This window comes from Anolis carolinensis, unplaced genomic scaffold, assembly GCF_035594765.1.
Source record: "Anolis carolinensis isolate JA03-04 unplaced genomic scaffold, rAnoCar3.1.pri scaffold_10, whole genome shotgun sequence".
In the NCBI taxonomy this organism is placed as follows: domain Eukaryota; kingdom Metazoa; phylum Chordata; class Lepidosauria; order Squamata; family Dactyloidae; genus Anolis; species Anolis carolinensis.
The window spans coordinates 8,940,825-8,962,958 of NW_026943821.1; the positions used below are offsets into that span (position 1 = coordinate 8,940,825).

A 22,134-nucleotide genomic window follows, 5' to 3' on the forward strand; every position below is an offset into this window, starting at 1 on the left:
CTGTGTCTTTGAAGTATCTCTCCAGGAGACCTTGGAAATCTTCACTAGCTCCTACACAAATAAAATCACTTTGGGCCCTTGAAGATGATTTTATAGACATGTTTTCGAGGTTTCCTGGTCCTCTATAATGCATTTTGGGATGTTTTGAAGCAGCAACAACAAAAAATAACTAGAGGGTCTGGGGGACTCCAAACACAAGCCCTTCATACCTACAGATCATTAGCACTTTTTGATTGGAGGACTACCAAAATGGTGTGTTTGTGGGGCACTTTCAGAAGGAAGTGCAACCAAGGCTATGTTGTCTGCATCTCATATTAAAAAATCATGCTGCCTCCTGGAACATGCTTCATCCAAAATACCTCTTTAAAAAGAAACTTAATCGGCTTGGTAGGAGTTGTGGTCAATAATTTGCAGCTATTATAGAACATTTAAGGGATAAACTCCCCATTTTTCAACCCTGGGCAAAGGGGTCTTTGGTACCCTGCTGTGGTACTTGTAGTTGCCATGACAACCAGATGCTGTTACTTAGGCATCGCTGATCTTATAAAGCACCACTTAATGGCTCTATCACAGCCCCCACAAATGAAGTTGTTTCCTGTGTTGTCGCAGGCTTTCATGGCTGGAATCACTGGGTTGACATGAGTTTTGCGGGCTGTATGGCCATGTTCCAGAAGCATTTCCACCCAGAGGAAAGGTGTTTTTACCATACATCAAGGGAACCACTGACCGCATAGGCAAACTGATGAAGAAGCACAACCTACAAATTATCTACAGACCCACAAAGAAAATCCAACAAATGCTACGGTCAGCGAAAGACAAGAGGGATCCTCTCTCCTCTGCAGGAGTGTACCATGCAGCTGTGGACAAGTCTACAGAGGGACCACCAAACGCAGCGCCGAAACACGAGTCAAAGAACATGAAAGGCACTGCAGACTAATTCCACCAGAGAAATCAGCCATAGCAGAGCACTTGATGAACCAACCTGGACACAGTATATTATTTGAGAACACAGAAGTGCTTGACCACTCCAACAACTATCATGTCAGACTACACAGAGAAGCCATTGAAATCCACAAGCATGTGGACAACTTCAACGGAAAGGAGAAAACCATGAAAATGAACAAAATCTGGCTACCAGTATTAAAAAACTCAAAAATCAAAACAGTAGATGGAAAGCAACACTCTGAGGGCAGAGGAGCCCCAAGGACAGCTAATGACTCCGAACAAAGGATGCCCCCCAGGCAAGAGACAAACCTTTCCAATGCTAATTAGGGTGATTAACTGAAACATTAACGCTGGCTTCCAACTGACAAAGGACTCTTGTCACACCCTGGACTCTCCACAGATAAATATTTTTTCTTTCCTTGCCTAGTTTATCTATGCCTCACAACCTCTGAGGATGCCTACCATAGATGTGGGTGAAACGTCAGGAGAGAATACTTCTGGAATATGGTAACACAGCCTGAAAGACATACAACAACCCTGTTGTTGAGGTCTGTTAGAAACTAGGCAAGTGGGGTTTCTATATATCTGTCAAGGTGGGAGAAATAACTCTTGTCTTCCTAAGGCAAGTGTTAATGTTGCAATTATATATTACATGTAATATTACTAATAATATTACAGTATAGTGGTATAGTACAATATAGTAATATATAATGCTAATATTGTGCTATGGTAATAATATAATTTATTGTATGTATATATAATCTGTAAGTCGCTCTGAGTCCCCTTTGGGGTGAGGAGGGCGGGATATATAGTAAATAAATAATAAATAATTGGCCAGCTTGATTAGCCTGGCAGCTTCAAAGCTTTACACTTGTTTCAGGCAGACAAGAGTTTTTTCTCCCACCCTGGACTTTCCACAGATATATAAACCTCACTTGCCTAGTTTCTGACGGACCTCACAACCTCTGAGGAGGTGTCATAGATGTAAGCAAAACATCAGGAGAGAATACTTCTGTAACATGGCCACACAGTCCGCAAAATCCACAGAACCCAGAGGTTCTCGTTCCATTTTATATGATGGGAGCCTGACAATTTGCTTGTTTTGTCTGCCTTCCAATGCAAAATTTCCTTCTTTGCAGACTGTAGTTTATGTGTTCTTACTTAATACAGTATGCTAGTTAAAGTGGGCATATAAAGGAACACATCTTAATATAGAAAGACTTGGCTATTTCCAGTTGTTTCTGAAACACTTGGTCTAGTATGAAATGAATCATCAAGGCAGCCTCCATACACATGACCACGACATCGAACATGGTTTTCTCCAGTGGTCTGGATAAAAGCCATATGACATACAAATTCTATCATTATCGTGTATTAAAATGCCATTGATGTACATAGTGCTTTAAGAGTAAGCCAACTAAAAACAATGAGATACAATATAAATGTATGTATGTATGTATGTATGTATGTATGTATGTATGTATGTGTATATATACACACACACACACACACACAGAAAGAATGCAACCGAAACAAAATATGAAACTATTTTAGCTGGATAATCTCAATTTATAACAATTTACAACAAATACATATATTTTGAATACCTGAATTATACAAGATTATACAATGATACTAAACTAAACTGAGCTTTGGAAGTTTTAGTTGAGATTCTGATTAGATATATAAAGTATTTTTTATTCCACATTTTGATCAGAGGCTTCTAGAGCGGTTTATAAGGAATCTAAAATACAGTTTTGATTTAAAAACTCATGAAACACAAGGATGGGGGATTAAAAAAATCAGCTGACTAGTAATGCCATAAAAGTTGTTTTACAAATTTCAGGCGGTAGGGTGACAATGGAGCCAAAAGCAGGAGTATGCCCACTAGGAAATCACCTCCAATGACTTCATTTATAAGGAGATATGCTTAGAATTCATGTGTAGATGATATCTGATTTGAAGATAAGCCATAATATCTTTATAGGATGATTGTGCTGATTTTTCTGCATATACCGCAATCCAAAATTTGCCCCTTTTTACAATGGTTTAATCTGAGATCTGGAATGATGAGACTCATAAAATTGTGAATATAAATTTATAAATGTTTTGATAACAAATGCTGGAAGGTGTTGACATGATTCCTACCATGTCTGATTCAGTACAAATTGCCAAAAGGTTTTCCGATGTTAGGCTGCCGACTAGATTTGATATGACGGGTGTGTTGTTGATGCAGTTTGTTATGAAAAGCGAGAAATGCAAGACTTAACCCAGCACTCTGCATGGAGAGTCTGATGTAAATGGATTTGACGTGTCACATCAAGGAGAACAGAGTGACGTGGGTGAACCCATTTAATAAATCAAAGCACTATAGGACACACAAAAGCATGGCATGTGTCATATCAGCAATATAGTGTGCATTCACAACAGGTTAGCATATATCTAGAGTGGGCACCTTTGTGGCCCCAGGACCCTTTGGAAGACCAAAAGGAGAGGAGGAAACAACCATAAATCCAATTTTAGTTTAGAAAACACTTTTGTAATAAACTATGTATCAGCTGTTGTCCAGCATTTTGTTTATGGCTCTTTCTTCCTCTCTGATCATGAAAATTTCTCCCTTTTCTTTCTTTCCTTCCTCCTCCTCCTTTTCTTTCCTTCCTTCCTACATAATGCCCTGTGGAGGCATATATATATCTATTAATATGTTCACATGCATGAAATGGGGAATAGGGTGGCCTTGGCTGGGTAGACTGAAATAATAATACGAAGTATAGCACACATGATAATCACAGGCAAGTTCGCAAAGGGGAAACGTGTGACTGGTGATGCTCCTGTGACTTCAATTTAATAAAGATGTGGTCATTATGGACTAGGAAAATGCAGGTTGAAGCAGAATATTCATCGTTGACTGCATCAACAGGATAAGAAAGTGTGGAAACAGCTGACTCGTTTTCCCATGGCTTCCCTTGCTGCTGTTCTGCTGAATTGGGTTCTATAGATTTTTTTCCCAGAAAGTTTCAGTTCAGTTTCAGCCATGTATGGGCAAACGTGGGCTCTCCAGGTGTTTTGGAGTTCAACTCCCACAATGCCTAACAGCCAGCAGGCCCTTCTTCCTAAAACAATCATTTGTAGTACAGCAGGTGCTGCTTGTTTGTCCAGCAGATAGCACTGTTTGTGAACCAAAGCATGGTTTTACTTGTCTCAGGTGTGACAGATGTGTAATAGGCTCAAGACTTGGCTGTTTGGTTGTGCATTTAAGTAAATCAGATCTAATTTGCCAAATAGTCACTCTTGAATGTTTTTAGGTTGAATGTTTTTATATTGTGGAATGATATTTTAAATTGTAAGTTGCTTGGAGCACTCTGGAGGAGAGCGACTAATTAAGAAATAAAGTGAAGTGAAGTAACAGTCGGTATGTGGATACCTTAAAACACTTGCCAGTTCGATTCCTACATGGTGTCCAAATTTCGAAGCAATCGGTGAAGTAGTTTGGGAGATATGAGGTCTCTCACCAACAGACATTTTTATTTATTTAGATTACTGTATTTTCTGGTGTATAAGACTACTTTTTAACCCAGGAAAATATTCTCAAAAGTCGGGTGTCGTCTTATACGCCAGGTGTCATCTTATAGGGCAGGTGCTGAAACTTCCGAGCTGGACTAGAGAATCTGCGGTCGCTGCATATGGTGGGGGGAGCTCAAAAACGGCTATGGCTGCATCCCCCCCATATGTGGCGACTGTATGAAAGCAGCAAGGGTGGCGCTGTACATGTAGAAGAAAATCCACTCATCAGGATTCGTGGAAATAAATGATTTAACACGGACAAGGTGGGGGGGGGGGTGTAAATGAAGGGTGGAGCAAGCTGCAGGCGTCCAAGATGCTCGGGGTATGGAAAAAAGAGATAAGAGCGGCACTGTGCCCAGAAAAACATGCCTCTTTCACCCATCTGGCCCACCCTTGTATCCTATTAACATACCTCCTTCTCTGCCTCTCAGATCTCACTCCTGAGGACTGCAGTGAAGTGGCGCAGGCATGCATGTGCGAGATTGGAGAGGCAGAGAAGGAGGTACGGTAATAGGATACAAGGGCGGGTCAGATGGGTGAAAGAGGCATGTTTGCCACTCTGATAATATTTGTATTTGGTGTGTGTTGAAAGAGGGGCAATCTTATACGGCGAGTATATCCCAAACTGGATTTTTAACTGGAAAAGTTGGGGGTCATGTTATACGCCCAGTTGTCTTATATGCCGGAAAATACAGTAAATATAGTATTTTTTATTTATTTATTTACAGTACTTTTACCCCGCCCTTCTCAGCCCCGAAGGGGACTCATGGCAGCTTCACAACATGGCAATAACTGAATGCCTTTAAAAACAAAATACAAAACAGCCATTTAAATAAAATAAAATATTAAGATATAAACAAACAGGTAAAACATTTAACTCTGAACAACAGAGTAAATCACGTGATCTGTAGAAGTAGTCCGGGCCAGTTCCATATCTTTCCTATCTATTATTGCACCAGATTTCCAAAGGGCCATATCTTCACTTTTTTTTTACAGAATCATAGAATAGAATTGGAAGAGACCTCATGAGCCATCTAGTCCAACCCCTTGCCAAGAAGCAGGAAATCAGGAGGGAGGGGGCTTGATCTAATCTCCCTGGCGAGGGAGTTCCACAGTCAAGGGGCTGCCACCGAGAAGGCCCTGCCTCTCGTCCCTGCGAATTCCGCCTGCAAAGGGGGCGGGACTGAGAGCAGGGCCTCCCCGGACAATTTTAGAGTCCGAGATGGTTCACAGAGGGAGATATGTTCTGACAGATGTGTTATATATAATATATATTACTAGCTGTGCCCGGCCACGCGTTGCTGTGGCGTTGTCTGGTGGTGTTGGTGAGAACTTGTTGAGGTAGTGGTGGTACTGAATGTCTGTTGTATGGTTGTCTTTATGTATAGTATGCATTTGGTTGTTTGTGTACTGTGAAAGTGGTGAGGGTAGAGGAGGTCTATGTCCCTGTATAGTATAGTATAGTATTTATACGTTGTCCATGTGTTGTGAATGCTTGGATTGTATCCTGCTGCATAGTAGAAAGGGTTGGGCTGGATGGCCCTTAGGGGTCTCTCCAAACTCTTGGATTCTATGTTTCTATTATTATTATTATTATCATCATCATCATCATCTTCATTATTATGTAGAGGCTGGATGGCCATCTGTCAGGAGTGCTTGGATTGTATCCTCCTGCATGGTAGAAGGAAGTTGATCTGGATGATCCTTAGGGGTCACTTCAAACCTTAGGATTGTATGATGATATTATTATTAGTAGTATTAGTGTTGAGAGGCTGGGTGGCAATCTGTTGGGAGTGCTTGGATTGTGTCCTGCATGGCAAATTAAGTTGGACTGGATGGCCTTTAGGGGTGTATCTTCCAATCTTCTTTTGGATTGTATCTTCCAATGGCAGAATTTGGTTGGACTGGATTACCACAGTAATTATTTCATATTACAGTAGAATCTCACTTATCCAACATTCGGTTATCCAGTGTTCTGGATTATCCAAGGCAGTCTGCCTTTTAGTAGTCAATGTTTTAAATTCATTGTGATATTTTGGTGCTAAATTTGTAAATACTGTACAGTAATTACAACATAGCATTTCTGTGTATTGAACTACTTTTTCTGTCAAATTTGTTGTATAACATGTTTGGTGCTTAATTTGTATAATCATTATCTAATTTGATGTTTAATCGGCTTTTCCTGAATCCCTTCTTATTATCCAACATATTCACTTCTGCTGGCCTGTTTATGTTGGATACGTGAGACTCTGTTTATTTATAATCTTAGATTATCTGCTTAGAACTGGATTATATGAGGCCCCTTCTACACAGCTGTATAAAATGCACACTGAAGTGAATTATCTGGCAGTGTGGACTCAAGATAATCCAGTTCAAAACAGATAATATAAGATTATAAATGGGTGATCTAGCTGTGTGGAAGGGCCTTGAGTCTACACTGCCATAGAATCCAGTTCAAATCAGATATCTGCTTCTTATAGGCAGTGAGGAAGAGGCCTGAGGCCTAACACTGCCTGTCCCCTGAGCTGAGTAGGTTGCTAGACGACCAAGAGTTTAGCCTTGTAACTGGCAGCAATTGGATAAAAACCAATTATTGCTCTGCCTATAATTAGGATTTTATTTTTCTTTTCTTTTTGTTGCATGAACGTAGAGGCATGGATGAGGGGTTGTGTTGCCAAGTTTAGTGTTTCTGGGATGTGTAGTTTTGTTGTTTTGTCCTAGACCAAATTTTTTTCATCCTTTTATATATATAGATATACTGTTTTATATACTATATATAACATTGTGATGTCTTAGTTGAGCTAAAGAATACTCAAACTTCTGTACAGTGGCACTTATTTCCCATGCCAGTAAGGTAATGCTCAAGATCCTGCAAGGCAGACTCCAGCAATACATGGAGCGAGAGTTGCCAGATGTCCAAGCTGGGTTCAGAAAAAGCAGAGGAACAAGAGACCAAATCGCCAATATCCGCTGGATAATGGAGGAAGCCAGGGAGTTTCAGAAAATCATCTACTTCTGCATTATTGACTATTCTAAAGCCTTCAACTGTGTGGATCATACTAAACTACGGCATGTTCTTGGTGGTATGAGGATACCAAGTCACCTTGTCTGTCTCCTGAGAAATCTGTATAAAGACCAAGTAGCCACAGTAAGAACAGACCACGGAACAACAGACTGGTTCAATATTGGGAAAGGAGTGTGGCTGCATACTTTCACCCTCCCTATTCAACTTGTACGCAGAACACATCATGCGACATGCGGGGCTTGAGGAATCCAAGGCCGGAGTTAAAATTTCTGGAAGAAACATTAACAACCTTAGGTATGCAGATGATACCACTCTGATGGCTGAAAGTGAGGAAGAGCTGAGGAGCCTTATCACCAAGGTGAAAGAAGAAAGTGCAAAAGCTGGGCTGCAGTTAAACATCAAGAAAACCAAGATCATGGCAACCAGACCGAGTGACAACTGGCAAATAGAGGCAGAAAACGTGGAGGCAGTGACAGACTTTATATTTCTAGGCACGAAGATCACTGCAGATGCAGACTGCAACCAGGAAATCAGAAGACGTTTACTTCTTGGGAGGAGAGCAATGGCCAACCTTGACAAAATAGTGAAGAGCAGAGACATCACACTGGCCACGAAGGTCTGCATAGTCAAAGCAACGGTATTCCCCATAGTAACCTATGGATGCGAGAGCTGGACCATAAGGAAGGCTGAGCGAAGGAAGATAAGACACTTTTGAACTCTGGTGCTGGAGGAAAATCCTGAGAGTGCCTTGGACCGCAAGAAGATCCAACCAGTCCATCCTCCAGGAAATAATGCCCAATGGCTGCTCACTGGAGGGAAGGATATTAGAGGCAAAGTTGAAGTATTTTGGCCACATCATGAGAAGACAGGAAAGCTTGGAGAAGATCATGATGCTGGGGAAAATGGAAGGAAAAAGGAAGAGAGGCTGACCAAGGGCGAGATGAATGGGCGGTATCCTTGAAGTGACTGGCTTGACCTTGAAGGAACTGGGGGCAGTGACAGCCGACAGGGAGCTCTGGCGTGGGCTGGTCCATGAGGTCACAAAGAGTCAGAGATGACTGAAAGAGTGAGACGACGACGTCTTAGTTGGTTTCCTATCCCCTGCTTTGCTGTTCTTGGGTGGAATGTTCCATTGGCTCTTGTTTTGGGGGTGGAGCTTGGTTTGGATGAGATGGTTCAGCCTGTGAGCTAGGCTCTAGAGGCTTTCCCCCCTCCTTTTGCATTCCAGAGCAAAGCTTCTTAGAGTTAGGTCAAAAGAATTGTCTGGGTTCCTTTTGGCCTGGCAAATCAATACAGGCAATTCTTGTCAAGTAATTACCATATAGTTATTATAGTTTACCTCATAGCCGTGTAATTACCACATAGGTCATAGTTTAGGTACTTACCCATAGCTTGTACTTACCTATAGTTAGTACTTATCACAAAGATAATAGCTTTAGGTATTTACTATTATAGTGCTTATAGTTTCTTCATAGCTAGAACTTATCTTATAGTCTCCTTATAGCTTTAGAATCATAGAATCATAGAATAGTAGAGTTGGAAGATGGCCTCATGGGCCATCCAGTCCAACCCCCTGCCAAGAAGCAGGAAATCTCATTCATAGCACCCCCGACAGATGGCCATCCAGCCTCTGTTTAAAAGCCTCCAAAGAAGTAGCCTCCACCACTGTCCGGGGGAGAGAGTTCCACTGCCGAACAGCCCTCACTGTGAGAAAGTTCTTCCTAATGTTCAGGTGGAATCTCCTTTCCTGTAGTTTGAAGCCATTGTTCCGCGTCCTAGTCTGCAGTGCAGCAGAAAACAATCTTGCTCCCTCCTCCCTATGACTTTAGGTACTTAACACCATAGCTAGTACCTACCTTTCATCATAGCTTGTGTGCTTATGTTTTATAGTCTTTATAGCCTTCATTTTCAATCAATATAGTTTTATTTCTGTATAATTTCAGTAATTTTACCTCATATTATTTCTAATACAGTAAAAGGTTTATTTTCTGTGTAATTAAACTCAATCTACTATCTTTGTTTTCTATTACAGTAGAGTCTCACTTATCCAACACTCACTTATCCAATGTTCTGGATTATCCAACGCATTTTTGTAGTCAATGTTTTCAATATATCGTGATATTTTGGAGCTAAATTCATAAATACAGTAATTACTACATAGCATTACTGCGTATTGAACTACTTTTTCTGCCAAATTTGTTGTCTAACATGATGTTTTGGTGCTTCATTTGTAAAATCATAACCTAATTCGATGTTTAATAGGCTTTTCCTTAATGCCTCCTTATTTTCCAACATATTCGCTTATCCAACATTCTGCTGGCCCGTTTATGTTGGATAAGTGAGACTCTACTGTATGTTTCTGATCCAACATTCAAGAATCCTGCCTAAAATTACCATTACCTGTGTTCCAATAAACATATTTTGGTTATCTTTACCCAGCTTCAAGAGTGATTACTTTGAGGTTTGAGGTATAATTAAAGGGTAAACCGACCGTCGCTTGGGTAGCCAGACACAATAGCCTTCCCTTTCCCGAGCGTGCTGTCACAAACATAGTGTGTACATATATATATATATATAACATTTTATATATAACATATTTTATATATAACGTAGCATATATTATATAAGCATAGAATATATATACACACACATATAAAACCAAACATAATTTTTATGTGAGGTGTAAGCGAATCTTGCCTGAGGTGATGTAACCATTGTGCCATGGATAATGACCCCAAAGGGTCCAAACTACATACACAGAGATCTGTATATTTACATGCAAAAGGCGTCTCTGATGTGTTTCTGTCCTCTTGGGCCTTTTCGGACCTCGCAGCTTGAAGCACTGAAGCCAGAGGCACCCAAAATGGCGGCCATCACCTCAGCCGACCCGCCCCCTCCCCCAAAAAAACCTCCGCTTCGGCCGCGTTGCATGATGGTTAAATAGCCTGGCCCGGGAGCCCGCCATTTTCTGTTGGGGTCTGGCGGGAAAAGCGGGAAGCCAACGAAACAGCAGCCCGAGCGCCGTCGCGGGACGACCAACGTCCGCTACAAAACCCGGAGGAAGACAGCCAGGTAACTGGAGGCGCCTTTGCCTCGCTTTTCGCCCCTTGTTATTTTTAATTCGGGGAGGGAAGGAAAAGGGAGGGGGCGAAGAGAAACTGAGGTCGTCTGAGGAAATTGCATCACCCCCCCAACCTTTCACAGCTAGTCCCGCCTTCCGTCTGCATCCACTCCCTCATTGGCTGTTTATTGCTGCCTCGCTGATAGGTTGTACTCCATAGCCGCATCTTGGACGTGGATTGGTTCAGAGGTCCTGTCAATCAGGAGAGGATTTCTCTCGCTCTCCCTGCTCTTTCGCTTGGCCGGGCTATAAACCAATTGGCCAGCCGCGCGAAGAAAAAAGAGAAAGTGGGCGGAGTCTTATCACTGTTTGGAGTACGCGTGCGTGGTTCTATGTCAGCTGATTATGCGCTCCCAATCAGAGAGCGTTGTTACCGCATACCCTCCCGGGACTTGTAGTTTTGTGCTGTATTTCATTGCTAGCATTCCCAGGTGTTGCTCCATCAGCCAGGTCTGTTTGTTTCTGCTCCCAATGTTAAAATATGAAGTTTTTGGGCAGTCCTTGACCACTTTTTGTGCCTTTACTGTCCTAACCACGCCCCCAGCCCAATCCTATTGGATGCTATAAATAAATGTGGCATCAGTAAGGGATGGGGATGGGGGCTCTTGTTGCCATGGCAACATGCTTTTCTGCTTAGCCCATAAGGAGAGCTTTGAGGATTGGTATGACCCACTGAAACATGGCAAGAGATTCACATCAATTGATAAGAGAGATTTTTTTATATATAATATTTGTTTGCTTACTTCTCTTTGTGTAACAAGAGACAAGCATTTCAAAATAATATGCACCAGTGGGAGCATATGATGCGCAAAATACATGCACAGTGCAGCGCACACTGTGAGCTGCCTAAAATATCTCTAATCTTAAACATAAATTAATTCCTTAAAGGCACAGGATCCTGTCAAATCTTGAGAGCCAAGTTGGGTCAGCCTTGGTAAGTACTAGGATGGGAGGCCACCAGTGGATACTCGGTGCTGTCCCAGGCAGTAAGCAGCCAGACCTTGAAGCTGTTAGGCTATTCAGTGCTAATCAAGGTGATCAATTGCAACATTCACACTTACCTCAAGCAGACAAGAGTTCTTTCTGTGATCATGACATTATTCCATAGATATATAAACCCCATTTGCCTAGTTTCTAACAGACCTCACAACCTCTGGGGATGCCTGCCATAGCTGTGGGCAAAATGTCAAGAGAGAATGCTTCTGCAACATGGCCATACAGCCCGGAAAACTCACAGCAACCCAGTGATTCCGACCATGAAAGCCTTCGACAACACAGCTCTTGAGTCTTTTTTTTTTGCCTAAAAAAACCCTATGTAATTAATGGGGTCACTGCAATTCAGGTGATGCACACTTTCCAAAACACATCCAGGGACCTGGATAAAGACTAAGGATTATTTTAAAATATTTACAATATATTTTAACAAATTGGACTAGTGACCCACATTCCTTAAAAGGGCTTTTTCCTGATTGCAGAGGGATCAAAACACTGTGATTATATGGAGAACCAGCAATTACAGCAGACCTTCATAAGTGGCACATGATAAATGGATCACACAACTAATAAAACTCAGCTAGTTTTGATCTAGAGACAATTAAACTCAAAGGAACAGACTGGCCAGGCAGAGATGATGATAAAATTCAGAGTGAAGTCGACAGGCGATTTGAAGGCGCACACACGTATACACACACACATTACACATATATACACACATACAGGCATACATGGTGCCACAAAAATCACCACACATAGGGGAAATGGGAAATTGGAGCTACATTTATTTATTTATTTATTTACAAAATATCTGTTACAAATGTTTACAAAATACTTACAGAATAGTCAAAATACAAAATTGTTATATCTATCTTTTTGTGTGTGTGTGTGTTATTTTTTCCAAATATATGGCGACTTTCGGATACTCTCCATATCCAGCAATTTTGCTTCAATTGATTGATTGCTGGATGGCCATCTGTCAGGAGTACTTTGATTGTGTTTTTCCTGCATGGCAGGGGGTTGGACCAAATGGCCCATGTGGTCTCTTCCAACTTGAATATATATATATATATATATATATATATATATATATATATATAAAAATCCCATAATCAGTTTAAACTGGTCTTGTCGGAATGATTTTGGTTTCAGTAATTTCTTAAATATCCGTGATAGCCATTTCCCACTATCATGCCATGACTTTACCACTAGGTAGCCATTGCCTGAAGTTACTTCAAGTCACTGATAACTTATAGGATGACAGTACTGGGGAATTTTACCAACCAGCCTGCCTTTGACCATCAACTTAGTACTGAAACCCGGCTTGGCTTGCTTTGGGGCCACTGACTTCTCTGCCGCCGCTCAACTTTTGACTGTTCCTCCTGGGCTTTAGTGGGAACTTTTGTTTTTGTCTTTTTTCAGATACCTATCTATTTGTTTGTTTGTTTTGTGGAGACATCTTGTAATTTTCTTGCTTATTCATGTTTATCACTGATGGCTGGGCATAGCAAAGTATACTATTTAATTGATGAGTCTCCATAATAATTGTAATTGGTTTTAAATGTTTTTAATGCTTAATATTCATTTATATCTTTTTTCTGGATGTGATTGTGCTTTGTATGATTTTTGTCTTGTATTTTATGTTAAATGTGCTTTGATCTCTATTGTATTATATTTATATACTTTGTATTTGCAATGCAGCACTGAAGTGGCCAAACTTTAAGCCGCTCTGAGTCCCCTTCGGGGTGAGAAGAAGAGGGCAGAAATATAATAAATAAATAAATCTTCTGCACTTTTTTCCATTTGTAGGTTTCCAACCTTCTGAGGACCGCCCAGAATGGCCCGTACCAAGCAGACCGCCCGTAAATCCACTGGAGGGAAAGCCCCTCGAAAGCAGCTGGCCACTAAAGCCGCTCGGAAAAGTGCACCATCCACTGGGGGAGTGAAGAAACCCCATCGCTACAGGTATGTGGAACACACTTAGGGGCAGCTTGTCTTCAGTATTATGAGGTGGAAAGGGTCCTTCGTGGTGCTGGGGATTTAGGAAGGCATCCTCAACACCCTTGACTTCTGACTGAGCCTTCAAGGGAAACACAAAGTTTTTTTCTTTGTTGGATAGAAATGCAAGCTATGTTTGTGTCATTCCCTTCAGGCCAGGCACCGTGGCGCTGCGAGAGATCCGGCGGTACCAGAAATCCACAGAGTTGCTGATCCGCAAGTTGCCATTCCAGCGCCTGGTCCGCGAAATCGCTCAGGACTTCAAGACAGACCTGCGGTTCCAGAGCGCTGCCATTGGAGCCCTGCAGGTTTGTGTCTTTTTTCCTTGTGGCTTCTCATTCATTTCTTGGAATACAGGCCATCCCTGAGTTACAAACATCTGATTCACAAACCATTCATAGTTAAGAAACTGAGGTCAGACAACAGGAAGTGAGAGAAATTTACCCTTCGAAAGGGAAATTCACTCCTGGAAGAGTTATTTTCATGAGGAAAAGGTGTCTCCACTGAAGCTTACTGCCAGTCCTTGTTTCCACAACAAACCAAAATGTTCAAAATCCAATTCACACAGGGACAGAAAGTGAGTTGAAATCTTTTGAACAGGGAAACAGACGGCAAAACAGACACCATGGGGTGTTAACCCTTCCCTATGTGCTCTCTCTCTCACTCACTCTATATATAAATACAGTAGAGTCTCACTTATCCAACATAAACGGGCCGGCAGAACGTTGGATAAGCGAATATGTTGGATAATAAGGAGGGATTAAGGAGAAGCCTAGTAAACATCAAATAAGGTTATGATTTTACAAATTAAGCACCAAAACATCATGTTATACAACACATTTAACAGAAAAAGTAGTTCAATATGCAGTAATGCTACGTAGTAATTACTGTATTTATGAATTTAGCACCAAAATATCATGATGTATTGAAAACATTGACTACAAAAATGTGCTGGATAATCTAGAATGTTGGATAAGTGAATGTTGGATAAGTGAGACTCTACTGTATATGTATACACACATATGTACTACCCTGTTTCCCTGAAAATAAGACATCCCCTGAAAATAAGACCTAGTAGAGGTTTTGCTGAATTACTAAATATAAGGCCTTCCCCAAAAGTAAGATCTAGAAAAGTTTTTGTTTGGAAGCATGCCCGCCAAACAGAACACTAGAGCATGCAGGATCAGTAAATGTACTTACCATAGATTGTTGTACATGGAAATAATGGTAGTAATAAGAAATTCCTGATAGGATTCACAGTTTATCTGGTTATGCTGGTTTGTGATGACAATTACGGTACAGTATATAAAAATGTTCAATTTTTGTTCAACAATAAATGTAAATTCTTCATGGAAAAATAAGACACCTGGAAATAAGTCCTAGCGCATCTTTGGGAGCAAAAATTAATATAAACCACTGTCTTATTTTCAGGGAAACATGGTAGCTGGAGTTACACTTTAAAATTAGACCTGTTCTGACTTAAAAACAAACTTACAGAACCTATCTTGTTCATAACTGTCTGTATATATCTGTCATTCTCTTTTATCCGAAGAGTAGTGTGGTTCCTAAGCCCTCTTTTGTTCTGAACATTTGTTGTTCTGAATCCAACTTAACCTTGTGGAGATGAGTGTATCTGATGAGCACCACCTATTTTCCTACCAAAACATGCCTTATAATTTGCCTTCCGGTACTTCAGTCAACATCCTTTCACTTCTTGAACCCAGTTTGATTTTGCATGGATTTACTGCCAGTTTCCATTTAGATATGGACTGGAGACTTCTTTCTGCATTCCAGCAGAGTTATTGTGGGATAATTTCTCCCTGCACCAGAATTTTTGAAAGGCCGTTCTGCTTAATTTTGCCGCTTAGCTGTTGAAATTGAGTATTCTATTCAGAGTTTATTTATTTATTTTATTTAGAATATTTGTCTCCGCATACGGACTCAAGGCAGCGTACAACATAAAAACATACACATTCCAACAGTTAAAATTTGTAAACAACAATAAAAACATGGGTGTTTTTTTTCCATGTCAGGAGCGACTTGAATAACTGCAAGTTGCTTTGGTGTGAGAGAGTTGGCTGTTTGCAAGGACATTGCCCAGGGGACGCTCGGATGTTTTTGATGTTTTACCATCCTGTGGGAGGCTTCTCTCATGTCCCCGCATGGAGAGCTGGAGATGACAGAGGGTGCTTATCCACGGTCTCCCTGGATTCGAACCACCGACCTTTCGGTCGGCGGTCCTGCAGGCACAAGGGTTTAACCCATTGCGCCAATGGGAGCTCCATAAAAAAAACTGTAAAAACATCTATTATGAGTTAGAAGAAAGAAGAGCTGAAATTATGTCTTTCCAGTCTTATTTATTTTTTTCTCTGGTGGTCGAGATCTCTTGACTGGTGGTCAAAACCATCTTTTTCTAGATTGTAAGGGGAAAGCTGCTGCTTTGTTGTGCCTTCAAGTCTTTTCTGACTTATGACAAACCTTATCGAAGAGTCTTCTGAGCAAGATTTGTTCAGAGGCATTTTACCCTTGCCTTTTTCTCAAACAGAGAGAGTATGATCGCCCAAGATCACAAGTTTCCATAGCTGGGCAGGGATTTGAACCCTGGTCTCAAGAGTGATAGTCTTAATATCATAATCAGATGATACTTCTTCTGATAAAGCTAGAAAACGGCTTCTCTCCCAAGAACAGGCCGGTCAGTGCATAACATTAGCTCCTCCTTGTGGGAATAGATAGCATTGCAAAAACTATGCCTCTAATTGATGCCTCATCACAGTACATTTTACAGCTGTGATTCCCAACCTTTTTTTGACCAGGGATCACTTTTACCAGAGACCACTCTCCAACATTAGTACCAAGAGGGTTATGAATCAGTTTTTGGTCAACTTTAGATTTGGTTTGGTTATTTGGGGTGGTGATTGAGAAAATTGCATTGGTTAGACCACATCAGCTCTAGTTTATGATACAGAACATATGCCATCCAGTAGTCGCCATCTGCTTGCCCCCCAAAAAACATATTTATTAATCTAGAGCTGATGTGGTCTATCCAATGCAATTTTCTGAATCAGCACCCCAAATAACCCCAGGAACAGGACTAAAAAGGAAGACACCGTCAGGCGAGAATGCTACTGGAACAAGGCCATACAGCCTGGAAAACTCACAGCAACCCAGTGATTCTGGCCATGAAAGCATTCAACAACACATTGAAATTGAACTCCTTGTAGGAAGAAACAAGGAGAGATGATCCAAATTCCAGATACCTCAATTTCAGGGATTTGTTTTGAACTTCTTTGCCTTCGGAGAAGGAAGGAAGGAAGGAAGGAAGGAAGGAAGGAAGGAAGGAAGGAAGGAAGGGGAAATCAGCCCCAAACAGCTCAGCGAATATTGTGGGGAACACAAAAATAACAATTTTGCCATCCCAGAAATGGGGGTGCGACTATTATGTGATGAAATGCGTCTGTGTTTGTTCCCCCCAAACTGGGCTCTTGACCATGTTTCTCTTTTCCTTTTCTTTGACAGGAAGCCAGCGAGGCGTACCTCGTGGGTCTGTTTGAAGACACCAACCTGTGTGCCATCCACGCCAAGCGGGTCACCATCATGCCAAAAGACATACAGCTGGCCCGCCGCATCCGTGGCGAACGGGCCTAAGTCCTTCTCCTCCCCATCTCTTTAACATTTATGGCCCCTCCCTGGGCAAACCCCCACCTTTCTTGTGCAGTGTACTTAGAATACACTCCAGATTTTCTTTTTTTAATTATTATTATTATTGATATTATTATTATTATTTCTCCTAACTCCTGTTTGTAGTGGCTAGGACATGTGAAGAAATGTTAGATTATTATCTATCTATCGTAGTTACCTCTCCAAAATCAGGAGACTTGATTCCTGTTCATCATGTACAAGCAAAAACGAACCAACAAAACCCCTTTGAAATCTGCAAGACTTCTGGATGTTGTTTTTTGTAAAACTTTTTTTTTTCAGAATTGCAAAAAAAACAAAACAAACAAAAACATACCCGACAGGGGACATTTTTTGAAATACCTGGTTTTGTACTTACAATGTAGATGTAGGCATTTCAACAATAAGAGCTTTGGGTCTTCAGTTTGTAAAATATCTGCCAAGAACACTACACTTCTTTTTTTCCCTTTCGTTAGCTGAGTCTTTTAGTTGCCTTTGTATTTAGGCTAGAAGTGCTTTCTGAATCCTTTTTTCCCTGTTTTCCATTTGTCTTGTGTCTGTGATTCTGATCTTTGTACCAATAGGGACTCACCTTGAAGCAGGAAGAAAAAAAATAAATAAATGTTGAATGACAACATCACAGATTCCTTAATATTTTTTTCCCCTTTATGGTGACTTGAAGAAGGCATTCCTGTGTTTCATAGGAAGCAAGACTTTTGAGTCGGTCTATAAAGCTGCTGTCTTGACCCAGAACTCTGCCTTTCCTAGGATTTTTTTTTTCAGTCATGGTGTCACTGTAATATAAGTATTGTTGGGTTGCTGTGAATTTTCTGGGCTGTATGGCCATTTTCCAGAAGCATTCTCTTCTGATGTTTTGCCCACATCTATGGCAGGCATCCTCAGAGGTTGTGAGATCAGTTGGAAATTAGGCAAGTGAGATTTATATATCAGGGTAGGAGAAATAAATGTGTTTGAGGAAAGTGTAAATGTGGCAATTGGTCACCTTGATTAGCATTGAATGGCTTTGTAGCTTCAAAGCCTGGCTTCTTCCTGTCTGGGGAATTCTTTGTTGGGAGGTTGTTAGCTGGATTCTCCCAGGCAGGAAGAAGCCAGCCTTTGAAGCTGCAAAGCCATTCAAAGCTACAGTAGAGTCTCACTTATCCAACATAAATGGACCAGCAGAATGTTGGATAAGCGAAAATATTGGATAACAAGGAAGGATTAAGGAAAAGCCTATTAAACATCAAATTATGTTATGATTTTACAAATAAAACACTAAAACATGTTTTATAATAAAACGACAAAAAAGCAGTTCAGTACACTGTAACGTTATGTAGTAATTGTTGTATTTACGAATTTAGTCACAAAACTCTGCAGTATATTGAAAACATTGACTACTAAAAAAATGGCTACAGATAAAGATAGAATTGCATAAAATGAACTTACAGTGACAACATTGTCGTAAGTTAAATCTGTAAAAATTTCAGTCCTGTGAAGATTTTTAAAAATCTGTTATTCTACCCTGCCTAGAGAAATAGCTGTGGATCTGGCCAGGAGGCAGATTGTGTAGGATAATACAGAACATTGGATGAGCGAAGGTTGGATAAGTGAGACTCTACTGTAATCAAGGTGACCAGTTGCCACATTCACACTTGCTTCAAGCAGACAAGAGTTACTTCTCCCACCCTGGATCTTCCACAGATCTATAAACCCCACTTGCCTAGTTTCCAACAGACCTCATTACCTCAGGGTGCCTGCCATAGATGTGGGCGAAACATCAGGAGAGAATGCTCATGGAACATGGCCATGCAGCCCGGAAAACTCATAGCAACCCAATAATTCTGACCATGAAAGCCGCCTACGACATATGTTTTATTGGTGGTAAATGATGTTGGAGATGGTACACAACAGAAGTTTTCCAGGATCCAGCAGAATTAAGTTCCCAAATAAACCCTACCCAAACTACCCCTCATTTGGCAATCAATTCAGTTCCCATCGTGGGATATCACTTTTGATTATGTGGAGATAGTGGGAATTGCAACCCAGCAGCCCTTGTGGCTCTGAGGTTGGAGAAGGCTTAAAGGACAGTTTAAAGTCAATCATCATATCCACAAGTATTGTACCTGAATTTAGGCCCCACTCTCCTGACTAAAGAGAACAAATTGCAGCCTTCCAGATGTTAACTGTATCACAACTCCCATCAGCTCGAGTCATGATGTCTAATGATGAGGAATACAGGAGTTGTAGTCCAGCATTTGGAGGGCCACATAGAAGGACATGGCAGCTGAACCTCGAATTTGCACTGGCTCAAGCATTGGACTCTTACTCTCAAGACCATAGTTCAAAGCTATGGAAACTCATTGGATGGGCTTGGGTAAGTCACACTCTCTCAGCTTCAAGAAGGCAAGAGCAAATGTTGCCAAGAAAATCCCATGACAAGTCAGTATTAGGGTTTCCATAAGTCAGAAATAATAAGTGGAATACAGTTAAGACACATCAACATACCATACATACAATAATAAAATAATACATTTTATTTGTTATACATTTTAATACATATATTGAAATATCATGCAAAGATTAAAATACAGTAGTAATGGAAATGACTTGTGGGTGCACAATGACAACACAACTTGGGCCTGTATGCCTTCCACTGCCATGGTGATGCCTCCCCAGCCTGATCCCAACATTTCCATCGGGTCTAAGAACACTCCATATGTCCAGTGAGAAGGATTAGACTTGCTTGCCATCTAAGGATAGACTGGGAAGAATTTAGGGACTCAGTTTTACCACTGACTAGGATGTGAAGGGATGTTAGACACTATCAACGAAAGGACTGCAATGCTGGGCTTCTGTGCAACATCATTTCCCTCTCTTTAAACTTGCAGTATAGTATTAACAGTGTCTGGCACTAAGAGACAGACCTGGAGCACCCAATTCCAGAAGAAAACAGCTGGTAAAATCACCAAATGTATTAAGACGATTGTTTTAACATTTGTGTTGCCTCTTTTTTTAATATAAAAGGTGTTTTATGTATCTTGGTAAATTTTAGAATCAGGTCCAACTTCGGAACGACAGCTTTAAATCTGATTGCTATCTCTTTTGTTCAGTCCGCTCTTCAGTTTTTAACAGCCACTCATACAGAAGTTTTAAAAGTGGTAAAGCTATTTTTAGTGGGAAGGGTTTAAAAAATCAATTACATGCCATATTTTATGAAAGCGTGTGTTTGGCTGCTCCCAGTCCTGATCAAATATTTTTTAAAGTGTGTCAACCTTTAAATCCTGGATGTGTAAGTAGCTTTGAAAGTAAAATTTTATGCTCAAAGAGAGCTGCGAACCAGGCTGCAATGTATAGAGGAAGAAGACTCAGGTTTTCAAAAGCTACTTTTCTTGCATTCTGGATTTAGTAGGTGGAGAGTGCCGCCTTGTGGTTATTATTATTTTTTAAAGTGCTGATTGAGAAAGAGTCTTTTTAGATGTCACAAAGTTGGAAAACACTAGTCTCAAATGTAGATTCCATGACATCTATCTTTGGATTTATTTATTTATTTATTTATTGTGTCAGAAGCAAATTGAGAATACAGTTATAATGCATTTTTAAAAACCACAAAGTTAAAAACTTGGGATTAAACTAAATTTCCTTTGGCCAGAATCTGGCCACTTGGAGTGCCTCTGGTGTCATTGTAAAAAGGTCCTCCCTTGTGCATGTGGCACGGCCAGACCGCATTGTAGTAGGTGGTCTGTGTTTTGCTCTTCACACTCACATGTTGTGGGTTCCACTTTGTAGCCCATGTCATAAGGTTGGCTCTGCATCTCGTGGTGCCAGAGCGCAGTCTGTTCAGCACCATCCAAGTCACCCAGTTGTCTGTGTGCCCAGGAGAGAGTTTCTCATTCGGTATCAGCCATTGATTGAGGTTCTGGGTTTTAACCTGTCACTTTTGGACTCTTGCTTGCTGAGGTGCTCCTGCAAGTATCTCTATAAATTTTGATTTAAGGCATTGGCACGCTGGTGGATATCTGAACAGAGGGTGGGCTGGAGATGTCAATGCCTTGGTCCTTTCATTACTGGCTACTGCTTCCCAACGCATGTCAGGTGGTGCAATACCGGCTATGCAGTATAATTTCTGCATTGGTGTAGGGCATAGACATCCTGTGATAATGCGGCATGTCTCATTAAGACTGTTTTAACGTAGTGAGCCCCCAGTGGTGCAGTGGGTTAAAGCCTTGTGACTTGAAGGTTGGGTTGCTGACCTGAAGGCTGCCAGGTTCGAATCCAACCTGGGGAGAGCGCGGATGAGCTCCCTGTATCAGCTCCAGCTCCATGCGGGGACATGAAAGAAGCCTCCCACAAGGATGGTAAAAAGATCAAAAACATCTGGGCATTCCCTGGGTAACATCCTTGCAGACGGCCAATTCTCTCACACCAGAAGCGACTTGCAGTTTCTCAAGTCACTCCTGACACACACACACATAAAACATAGTGAGATGTATTCCACACTGCACGTGTGGCAGCAGAGTAGCAAAGTGCAAGGGCAGATGTCTTCATTGTGTCTGGTTGTGATCCCCAAGTTGTGCCAGTCAGCTTTCATATGATATTATTTCTAGCACCCATTTTTTTGCTTGATATTCAAGCACTGCTTCTTGTAAGTCAGAGCACAGTCCAGGGTAACTCCCAAATATTTTGGTGTGCTGAAATGCTCCAGTGGGATTCCTTCCCAGGTAATCCTCAGAGCTCAAGATACTTGTCAGTTCTTAAGGTGAAAAGAACACGTCTGTATTTTAGACGGAGTAGGAATCAGCTGGTTTTCCCTGTA

General features: G+C 41.1%; 2 protein-coding genes and 1 long non-coding RNA gene across 3 annotated transcripts in view; 2 read left to right on the forward strand and 1 right to left on the reverse strand.

Annotated features, from left to right (window-relative positions):
- The window catches only part of LOC134293869 (uncharacterized), a 17,748-nt gene extending 7,344 nt beyond the window's left edge, over positions 1–10,404 (reverse strand). The window contains exon 1 of the long non-coding RNA XR_010000851.1: positions 10,311–10,404. This is a non-coding gene — a long non-coding RNA (uncharacterized LOC134293869). The remainder of the gene's footprint in view (positions 1–10,310) is intronic.
- Positions 1–22,134, forward strand: part of LOC134293811 (uncharacterized) — a 292,347-nt gene that overhangs the window by 247,115 nt on the left and 23,098 nt on the right. The gene's annotated exons all lie outside the window — the stretch shown is intronic.
- LOC100559872 (histone H3.3A) lies at positions 10,460–17,958 on the forward strand. Its single transcript, XM_003222857.4, has 4 exons — positions 10,460–10,606; positions 13,458–13,613; positions 13,801–13,954; positions 17,163–17,958. Exons 2-4 carry the CDS (start codon positions 13,486–13,488, stop codon positions 17,289–17,291), a joined length of 411 nt encoding a protein of 136 aa, XP_003222905.1. The 5' UTR covers positions 10,460–10,606; positions 13,458–13,485; the 3' UTR covers positions 17,292–17,958.